The 12,001-nt window shown below is 27.5% G+C and overlaps 1 protein-coding gene across 1 annotated transcript in view; it reads left to right on the top strand.

The window, feature by feature from the left end:
• Positions 1 to 1,823: 1,823 nt before the first annotated feature.
• Positions 1,824 to 12,001, top strand: part of LOC107445842 (TWiK family of potassium channels protein 7-like) — a 79,861-nt gene continuing 69,683 nt past the window's right edge. The window contains exon 1 of the mRNA XM_016060333.3: positions 1,824 to 3,535. Within this exon, the coding sequence (XP_015915819.1) occupies positions 3,073 to 3,535 (463 nt within the window). The 5' untranslated portion in view covers positions 1,824 to 3,072. The remainder of the gene's footprint in view (positions 3,536 to 12,001) is intronic.

Here is a 12,001-nt window from a genome sequence, read left to right on the forward strand (position 1 = left end):
TTTCTAAATTAAATAAGTCCTTTTGTAATTTTTTGGGTACTTATGGTTTCCATTTTGTGAAAGGCAATTCATAATTTAAAATCATAGCGTCTTATATCCGTAACACCAAATGCTACACCCGTAACAAATTAGATGGTGTTTTTTATAATTTGTAGAAGTCACAATCTTTAAGACAACGATTATTCCAAAAACGTTATAACACCTTCTTAAAATATATTATAAAACATCTTTTAAAAAAATTTGTATAATTCACTGAAATATGTCAACTAATTGTTCACTGTTTAATTTTGATAACTGTGTAACTTATATCCATATCAGTCAGTTTTGATTTTTAAAAAGTTATTCAAACACACGGAACTCAAAAAACTTCAGAGTAAATCCATAGGACCCATTATTAATTTTTTGATAACTTAAAAATTGTTCTATGCAATTAAAATGTACCGTCTTGTTTAAATGGACAGTCTTGCTGCTGGAAACTTTTCAAAATAGATGTTTAAAAATGATACTAAAAATCTACTGTCTCAATAGTATAACAAATAAAGATCTTTTAACAAAATCTAATATACCATTTGTCAATGAAGAAATTTTAAAACGAAGATGGAGATGGATCAGCCATATACTAGGAACAGATAGAAACAATCCTGCAAATGTTGCAAACTCATGGGAGCCTGATGGAAGGAGAAAAAGAGGGAAACTAAGACTAACATGGCAACAAAGCATTAAGGAAGATCTTAGTAGAGTAAGATTAGCTGCATAGGAAGAAGCCCGTTGCCTGGCCAAAGACAGGAGTGTGTGGAGAAAAAGATTAGAGGCATTGTGTGCAAGTTCGGCACAAAGAGGATAAGTAAGGACGGCTTGTTTATATAAACTGAAGTAATTAAAATTCCCTTTATATTTGAAGTTCAGATTAGAGGTTTTATTTGATTGGAGACAGATAGTATATTTCAAATTGGAGGTCTGAAAATTACTATCAAAATGATACACTTTACATTTTTTACTTCCTCATATTAAAAAGTAGCATTTGGATATTTATAAGAAAAATCTTTCGAATTGAATTTTTATACATTATTAAAAAATGCATTGCAATGATTTTACAATGAATTTAAAAATGATATTACTACTCCAATCTAAGTATTTATAAAATGTCTGAAATAAGCATTTTATTCTTTAATAAAATGTACATAAAATATATTTTTATCTATAGGCTAAAAAAGAAAAAAAGAAATAATAAATTATTGTAATAAAGCTAAAACTAAATTTCCTTTACACATAATTAAGATAATGATAAAATAAAATTGCTAAATCTCTGATGTTTTATAACTACAATTAAAATATTGAAGATATTTAATTTCACATAAACACAAAAAAAAGAATTTAATCCCTGAAGCATGGAAAAAAATTAAGAATAACTGACTACGAAATTTAATCTTTGTTTTAAAAATTCAAGATTAAAACACTCTTAAATTGCCAGAAAATGAAAAACAATACAAAAACTAAAGAAAAATACTCATATTTTCAGCAATTTAATTTGCGTTCGAAAGCTTATTTTAATAATTAAATCTTCATTTAAACAAAACACAACACAAATTAATTAGTCGAAATAGGACTCGGTATATGTACTTTTAATAAGATATTAAAATAAATCATCTATTGAATTTCATAAATAAATTAAAAATTAATGAAGAAAATTCTAATTACTTCATTTCATTCACATGCCTCTTCTTTAAAACGAGTTAATTAAATAACCGGCAGTGTATGAAATTACTTCCACAAGATGGCGCATTTCTCTTCTCCCTGCCGAAGCTTTGGAATGGAATTCTTCTAATACTGAGCTCAAATCGTTTCACAGCAGTTGAGTCAGATGGTTCTGCAGTTTGCTTACCGTGTAGGAAAACTTGTGTGATAGGAGTCAAATCTAATTCTTAGGATTCCTATGAGTTCACCAAATTTTTTTTTCCTTGTGTAGCAGTATTGAAGAAATTTCAGATTTTCTGTCGTCACTTTAGAGATCATTTTCATTAGATTTTCTTACTTTTTGTCAGGATTTATGAGTTGAATTTTATTATTGATTTCGACTAAGCCTATCAGCCGAATCCAGCTACTACTGTTACTTGTGCCATGTGATTTCTGCTTCAAAATTAGCGAATGTGTGGCCACAGGATTATGTTTATTATTCGTTGTTCCAATGCAGAGAATCTGCATTTTCTTTAGAAAAAAAAATGCCTGTGTCTACTAAATTTTTTGTGAACAATTATAACCAATGTTAAACTGTTTTAAATTGTACACGATCGTTTGTTTAAATAAAACAAACATGCATGAAATGTTTCAAAATATCATGTAATTTTAAATCAAAATTTTAAATAATAACTAGTAAGGCTACACAGATCCTTAATGAACTATTCGAAATATTTAAGTTTCATGATTAGGAAAAAATCATGTTGTATCCAATGCTCATGTTAATATTTGTTGCAATTTTAAGGCGATTGTATCGGAGAGCTTATAGAATTTACGATGATAATGGCTATTTGAAATTTCATCTCCGTCAATATAGATCATGGCTACCATTTTTACTTCATGAATGAAGGCCATGGATGTCCATCTTGATTTACTTAGAATTTTTGAATTTTGTTGCATACCATACTGCGAGACATGACACTTTCTATTTTTTTTGAAATTTCAGTTGGCTCATAAAATAAAGGAGTAATAAATTTAAAAAAAATTAGCTAATAGTTAAAATGCATAAATTTTTGTATAGTGAAATTAATTTTGAAGTTCTCCTTTAGTACACATAATCCAGTATGAGTAAATAATTATTTTATAAAAACATGTCCTTTATATTCTACTACACAGGATAAAACTTTACCAACGAAAAAAAAACTTATGTTAATTTGTGTTCGTAAATTAATCTTTAAACAGAATGTGAGCCATCCCAGTTGAAAAACTAGTGCACTAATCCGAAAGTTTAAGAAGTTCTACATTACGTACAAGATGTTAAGGACATGTTTGGGAATTCAGTATACGATGCATCATATTTCCTTAACTTAGGCAAAGAAAAATCCCGAAGAAATAGTTATGGAAATGGAAATGAATCGTACTGGTGGTATGATGGGCCCCGGCCATCACCGCCCTCCGAGGAAGAGAGGTAATCACCACAGAGAATCCAAGTGCAAAGGTTGTTGTCGACGTTTTACCACTTTTCTTTTTTCACATGTTGGACTATGTGCTTTGGTTATTGGATACAGCGTTATGGGTGCATTCGCTTTCAGGGCATTAGAAGCCCCTTATGAGGAAGAAAAAGCTCACCAAGTAAGCCAACTAAGATCTGAAACTGTGCGACGGCTTTGGGAAATAACGGACAATCTTAATGTACTTTATAAGGATAATTGGACGCGAATGGTTGCCCATGAAGTGAAGCATTTTCAAACAGAACTAATTGCTGCTGTTAAAGATGGATATGATGGAAAGGATGGTAAAAATCAACAGTGGTCTTTTTCTGGGGCTTTTCTATATTCATTGACTGTCATTACAACCATTGGTAAGTTTCTTTACCCAAATTCATTAATACCTTCTTATAATATTTTTGAAGAAAAATGTTTAATGGTTTAAAATTATTATATATTTAATCACACTGACAGCTATTAAAAACGAATCTTGTTAGTAACTAACAGCAAACAAAGAAACACAATTTTTCAGAAAATAAAAAACGTATCTTGGACATTTTTACATTAATGAGAGTGCAAAATTATGTTTTTAAAATGCACAATATGTTTGAAATGTGTAATATATTTCGACATATTTAAAGCTACCTTTTTTTAAATAATAACTAAGTCTAGAAAATTTAAGTAAGCTGAAAATGTGTCGTTCATAAAAAAAACAGGAGGTTAGATAGATTATTATATATTTTAGCTCCTTTTTATTAAAAATAAATATGATTCTATCGTTTTTACATACAATTAAAACACCGAACCAATAAATATTGCCCAGTGGTAAATTTTTTAAAAAAAATATTGTTATTTTTGACTTTTAGATGATAATAAGAAACAAAATTTCTGAAAAACTGAAACAAAAATATCATAAAAGGGGGAATAAACTTTTTTCAAGGTTATAAGAGAGCTACATATAAAATAATTTAACTTTAAATTTATCATACTTTAAACCTTCGAGCATAGCTATTGATTTTATTGTTTTAACTGCAGCAAATATGGAGAAAATGTCCTCATTAACTCTTAATGATTGTTATTTTTAAATCTAATTATTTTTCTAGAGTATTTCTTTTGAAAGCTTTATTAGTTTTTATTTTATTTCTTTATTAATGGGTTATGTGAAAATAATACTCCAAGATTTTTAATTTTCTAATGAAAATATTTTAATATTTTTTTCTAATATTATTTTAAAAATGATAAGTGTAAAAGATGGTTCTTAACTTTCGATCTTATCAGTCAATAATTACAACCATTGATAAAAAGTCAATCAATACATTGTTTGATTCATTGTTAGTTTATTGCCAAGCTTTTAACATTAACTGAAAACTTAATCGTAATATTTATCTGTTACATTAGATGCAGCTAATTATCACTGTTATATTTCTCTGTATTTGTTAATTTTAAAAGTTTAGAGTATGGCGCTTTTCTACTGTTTAGGAGAAGTACGCTATTAAGAAGTTAAATTAAATTGCCTTTTAATTATTGATAATCTTTAATTTTCCTTTCTAGACAGGATGATACAACATTCAGAAATCGTAAAGTGCTGTCATTAATTGTAATGTCAGTGAATTCAAAACTGTTAATTTTCGTCATAATAACATAGATTTCAAAATGATCTTTTAAGTTTTTGCATCCTTTATCATATTCTTCAGACTTTTCCTTTGATACTTTTTTTCTTGGGCATTTAAATGATTTTTGAAAGATAAACGCTTTCAAAATAATATGATCATTATAGCATTGATTTTTTTTGTTAAAAAAAGCTTTTACTTATCAAACAGTTGTAGCTTCAATAATTTTGTTTCAAGAATTAAAAAAAAACTCAGATGGAGTGACTCGTAAAAAAAATATATCAATATACTTTTATGAAAAGTAATAAACTTTTAGTCAAATATTTAAATGATTGTAAGTATTTTTTTAACTCAATGACAGAAAGTAAAATGCCGAAAATAATTCTTTTCCATCGTATTTTTTATTCAAACATCAAGTGTTATATATTTAATATGTTGCAGTAGTAAATCTCAAAATTTATATCTTCGAAATTTGGCACAATTTTAAAATGATTCATTCTTAATTCATTTTTAACAATCTATTTAATTTCTGTTTTTTAAAATATTAATAAATATTTTTATTCTCAAAACGAATCAAAGCCATTAAATTTTTGCTTATCAAATTGCATTTAGTATTTTAACTAAGTTATAACTGTTGATGTCTGTTTTCAAAAATAAAAGTTTAGTTAGCTTTATAATACTATAAATAAGTATAGTATCAATACTGAAAATAAAATAAAATCTTTTGGCATATTCGAATAAGCTTTAATGACATATTAATATGTCATTGCAGATGATTCTAAAATATGTAAAATAAATCAGTAGAAAGATTATTTTACTTAGCAGAGCTAGGATTTTTTAATTTTATCTATAATCTTAAGTTTTAAAACTAGTAAGTTTATTTAGAATTTAAATACGCCAATGCATTGAGGTTTTATTATAGCATCCATTAGAAGAAAACATTTTATGGGTAATTAAAGAATAATTAAATGTGAAACAGTGTTTTTAAATTTGAATTATATTAAAAATAAACATATAATGAATACATAGTAGTGTAAACGTTTTTTTAAAACACGTTCTCTATCTTTTCCTTCATTTTTTAATTAAAAAAAATTGTCTTATACAAGATATTTTTAATTTGAAAATATTTATAAAACTCCGTTTTGAACATAGGATCTAAAACTTATAAAGTTGTTGATTTTATCAAGGAGAAAAAAAACTAGTAAAATTACCACCCTGTATAGTAAGGACACTTCTGGTATAAAAAAAACATATTTCTGATTAATAATTTTTCTCCCATTCTTATAGCAACGGTTTAGTTTTGGTTTTCAAAATTTTAATTCTTATTACGATAAATTTAGTAAAATATACAAAACTGAAAAGTAAATTTAATCAAATAAGTGGGTTACCGCAGTCGCCAAACTTTATCACACATTATAGATCCATATTGTACCGGTAAATTTTACCAAAATCATTAACAAAGCACTTCGGTAAAGATTACCAATCTTTTTGGTGTACCTATGGAGTCAAAAACACCATTTCTATCATATTATGGTTGGTTTGACGGCGCTATTTTTATCAGTATAGCATACAGTACTGTCGTTAAGTCTGGTTTGCAGTCTTCTTACTCGTGTTTTACAATTTTTTCTAACTTATTTTTCAAACAACCATTAACATTAAAAAAATATTCATTTAATTCTTCACATCTAGTAATAATACTAAATTGTTTTCAACAATGTATGCATTAGCGCTGCATAGTAAATTATTATACTCGCTATTTGGGAATTTGTAAAATAATCAATAAATATTAATAAAAAAACTTACGAGAGACGTACTTCATCAAATATAATATTGTTATTAATTAGCAGTCAGTATTCATTATTTTTATTACTTAGAAAATTTCCATTTGCTACACAATAGTGATAAACAAATACATATATAATGACTAAAATAAAATGGATGAAAATAATTTTTTTAATACCGAAAAAACAAAAAATAAATACATAATGTAATTTTATGCAGTAAAAGTCTCAAAATGACTCAATTGTAATCTGCATTTTGTATAATATGATTATAATTTATGTCCTGTTAACTTATGATTAGATGATTATAAATACTTTTATTATATTATTTTTAACTTAATGGAGGTTCAGCAAAGATACAAAATTGAGGAAAAATTTCTTCCCTATACACTATTTCCCTTTCTTATAACATCGAAAAACTGATTTTGACTGCAAACAGCAGCTTAAATATGACTTTGTAAGTGCAGAACCATCAGTGGGTTAAGCAAAAGAAAAATTTTGCTAATATATTTATGTTCTCAGTCTCTATAAGTCACAAAAAGAAGCAAAAATGCAGAACGAGATAGCATTACAACTAAATATTCAGAATAAAAATATATCGTTGGTGCACTGTTAAAATTTTCCTTCTAAAATTACGGTAAAATAACTGGCAGCTGTCTGTCCATCCGATTAACCGTAAAGTTTACGGTCGAGAACATTTTTCTCCTTTATGATTTTGAAACTATTTACAAAAAGTATGGTTATAAAGTCATGAATACGAAACTATACGGCTTTTTAACCATTTACTACTAGCATTTTTCAAAAACGTAAAAAGAGATGTAATTGTTTAACTAGAAATAGGAGCTCGCCTTTTCGTTAGGTAATGGGCATTGGAGAGCGCCGGACACTGGAAATTCTTCATGTATTGAAGGGAATGGAGGAAATATTGTAGTGTCAACGCTAGGACTCAAACTCCAGTTTTGCCAGGTACCATAAACCAGTTCCATGAGATTGACAGATAAGCCCGCTCGGCTATGATATGTACACATTTGCAAAGAAGTAAGTAGCTTCATTAGGTCGTTCTAGTGAGTGCGATAAAATTCGGGGTGTTTAACCGTATTAAGGAAAAGTAGTTAATAAACAATTTTTCTCAAACTTAACCATAAATAAAATAGTGATCAAACTGTTATTTGACTGTTTTGATTAAATAGGGTAAAATAACCATTCAATAAATTGTTATTTAACCATTTTTTCAGAGAAATTTCTAACAGTGTATCTTTTCAATTCCCTTTACAGAAAACGAATTTATATTATTTAATCAGAAAAGATATGAAAGTAAGCAGAAATCCTATGATTGCATATTATTTGGACTCCCGTTTCATTTAAGAAATTATATTATGCATACTGTTCACACCCTTATTACAATAAGAAATTACGATACGCATATTATTTGGGCACCTTTTCCAAAAGGAAATTAGACTATGCGTACCATTTGAACCCTGTTTCCAATCAAAATTTATATTATGCATAGTATTTTGATCCCGTTTCCCATAAGAAATTATATTTTGCATATTATTTGGATCCCGTTTTCTATTTTTAAGACAGGATTGTTTCTATAATCTAGAAATGTGGTTGTATTGAAACCGTTGCTATTTAATGTAATTACACCAAATTTAGAAAAAAATTCAAAAATAAATGTCACGTGCAGAATTTTTAAAAAATAAAAATATTTGAAAAATGAAAGATTTATATAAATTTCACATATTTATGTCATTACCTTGTTACTAAGGCAGAATTCTCCTTGTGTTGATGATTAGGCTTCCTTATTTGCATTTTTCCTTAAGTTATTAAATACTGTTGACGATGTTGTAAAAAATTGAAAGAAACATTTTTGCCGTTTTAAACTTTAAGAAAATTAAACCGATTTTTGAAATATAAATGTATTAAAAGTGAAAAATAAAATGTAGCAATAATAACCATATAATTTATTTCATTAAAAATATTCCTAGTTTATTCAGTGGATTATTTTTTAATCAAAATCAAATTCTCTAAACTATAAAATGTGTAAATGTATTAAATTCCTCCCAATTTATAAACGCATAAGTATTTTTTTATTATTATTTCTGCTTTATCACATATCTTTCAAATCTCATAATCTAAAATAGAAAGAAATGAAAGCTCATGTAACATTCAAATGAAATGAAAGATTTATTTATATACTTAAAACAGAGCTGTTGACTCGATAAAAATTTTTTTTTCAAACATAATTTTATCAAAGTAGTTGTTTTTTCATTTTCCGTATTTGTTTTCGTTTCATATTATCCATTTTCCGTGCGGAAATAAAAAAGAAGAAAAGCGTTAAATATAGCACTTATCTTTTACACATTTTGTACAGATAAAAAAATAAGATGAGAAATCTGCCAGCTGTAGCAATCGATCATTGCATATATGCATATTTTAACATCAGCGGGTAACCAGGGTTAGGCCTTTTTCTCTTACATTCCAGAACTACTGCAGACGATATGACACAAATAAAGGAAGTTTCGCGATGATGGATGGCATCGACTTGTTTTCCCATTCCCGAAAATTCAAAACATTCTTAACCATTAGCATAGCCTTTTTTTTATATTGGAAAGCAAAAATTTGATGATAATAATTAGCATTTGTTTAGATTGAAGTGAGAAGATTTTCGGTAAAAATTAAAACATGTTTTTACTGCATCGTTGATTATATTTTAATAAAACAATTCTTTGAGAATTATTAGCATTTGTTTAGATTGAAATGAATAGATTTTCGGTAAAAATTAATACATGTTTTTACTGCATCGTTGACTATATTTCAATAAAATAATTCTTTGAGAATATAGTAGTTTTTAATGCCAGATAAGGCGCTGGGATCATTTTAATTATTTTTTGCCATTTCTTATGTTGTTTTTAAGATTGCACGTGAGCTTCGAATGCAATATTTTTCACTTTTTCCAAATTGCTTCTAAGTATACTGTTTTAAATTTCAAGCGTTTATGTTAGTAATAAAATAAATAATTATAGAGCTACCTAAAACAACCAAACGAGATAATTTTGACCCCATAAGAAAAGTGTTAATTCTTATACCTGTTTTTGATTTTGAAATGCTTCAAACCTTTCAAAAATGATTTGTAAAACAGAAATGGGAGTATACCCTGTTCAAAAATGCACGTAATAGTTTCCGTTAAATTATATGTATCTTAGACTTGATGTTTGAAATAGTTATTGCATTACAAATTCGTTATTGAGTCTGAAAGAAACCGTGTTCATCCTGATTATAAATTTTTATTATTTTATAATCCTGAACAAGAACGAGCAGAAGAACTGAAAGGGGGATATTCATTGGCAAGCAAGTCAAAATACAAATTTGTCGCATAACGAAACCTTCAAATTTTTGTTTTCAACTGACATAAAATTAAAAGAATACAAGTTTTTTTCAATGGTTATCTTTACTTGTTCAAATTGAAAAAAAACGGGTCCAACTGAAACCTTATCTGGGAAATTATAATGCCCTGAGTATGAAACAACACCTAAACTCTGAACACAAGGAGACTATTGATAGGTGTTATACCTCAGCAAAACTTGCAGGTGATTTTTTTTGTTAAAAAAAAATTTCCACATTAATAGACACTCTACGCCACACTCTACGCCTAAACATGGAAAACAAAACCTCAGATCTTGTGTAGTAAAATGGAAACAAAACACGCTATGCAAAAGCAAAAGAATAACATAATTCTGAATAGCATTTATGCCAATGCGTTTGCAGATGACAGCATCGACTAGAAGTCAAGCACTATCACTTACTACAATAGAACGAATTGTGACATAGGCTACCTGACTATTCTACACTATGTAAAATTAGTAGGTGACTCGCATTTTGTTACAACGTTTGTGATATTGCTGTCCTCAGTACTTGGATAGTTTTCAGGAAATATTTCTGTGACCTTAACTGCTCATAGCAAGTTCATTCTTATGCTTGTTCATTCTTATGCTGTTGACCTACGAATTAGTGTTTGTGCATCAAATAGCTCCTAACTCATAAATTTTAGTCTATAAAATAAAAGAAGCAAGCTTTTTAACACTGCAAAGAACAGAACAAAACTACCGATAACTATGAGAAATGGTAGAAACCAATTTTTTGATGTTTTGCTGTCTTTTTCACGTCACGCGGATATACTGCAGTATGCTTACGCCAATGTCAGACAAATGATGGAATTTACACATTTTTAAAACATGTTGTGGGCTAATGAGCATTGCTTATATTCGCATCGTTTGTTTGTTTTCACATGTCTTGTATTACATTATTACATTAAAAAAATATTAAAACCCCTTATGTATTGTGTTTTTGTAATATTCACCAATTAAAAGACTATTTACATAGGAATGCCATCAATTTCTAATAAAATTAATACTAATGACGGTTTTTGGTATGTCCAAAATCCGGCTGCTCTCTGTTAACATGACATTTTTGATATTAGAAAACAAAAATTTGGAGATAATACTTAGCCTTTTTTGAAAATGAAGTAAGAATATTTTTGGTTAAGAATTAAAGCTTGCTTTATCTTGCATTGTAGAATGTATTTTAATAAAATAATTTAAGTGTTTATCATATAATAAAAAAGAAGGTTTTTTTAAAAGGAAACTTAAATCCAGGCTCATTGAGAACGCCGTAGTTTTTTAACACCGGTTATTAGACTTTTTAACGCATACTTTAGTAATTCACTTCTAAGAAGAAAAAATTTTCTTCAAAAGTTAAGGGTTTTTCAATTAAATATATTTTATGTAATTAAGAAAAATAGGAAGGTGTAAGTACTTTTATTTGTTCCAAGTTTAATTATGAAAAATATTTTAAGGTAAGGAATTTTCTTTTTATTTGAAAAATCTCTTCTAAAGAACTGAAGTATTTAATTTAAACTAATTACATCTGTACTAATATATTAAATGTTCCCTAATTTTCAAAATGAAGAAATATTTTTTTTCCATTTACTAATAATATAAGTACTCTAAGTACTTTAACACAGTGTTTATTAATGCATGCAAGTCACTTATTATAGTTAAAAAAATAAAATCTCTGTGAAATATTTGTTAAAAAAGTGTATGTGTGTTTTCTTTTTCAACGAAACTATTAATAATTCAGCTCTTTATGCAGTTAAAATAGAGGGTCTAAATTTTAAATTGAAATAAAGTACCTATTTTTTACAATAAATATCCGAAGCTGAGGTTAGTACACAGAAAAAAGTGTGGTCAAAACTACAAGTGTGTGGCGAAATTCATCGTGTTTCTGTCGATAGGGAAACACTAAAACCCTCGGTATTTTTACCCAAAACGCTTTAGTAAAGAATTATGGTAAAATTAACAATGCAATAAAACTTTAAAATATGTGATAAAATTTGGAAAATTTAGTTACATTTGGTAATTTCACTATACCTTAAAACAAGGAATGAAAA

Source organism: Parasteatoda tepidariorum, chromosome 5 (assembly GCF_043381705.1).
Source record: "Parasteatoda tepidariorum isolate YZ-2023 chromosome 5, CAS_Ptep_4.0, whole genome shotgun sequence".
Classification (NCBI taxonomy): Eukaryota; Metazoa; Arthropoda; class Arachnida; order Araneae; family Theridiidae; genus Parasteatoda; species Parasteatoda tepidariorum.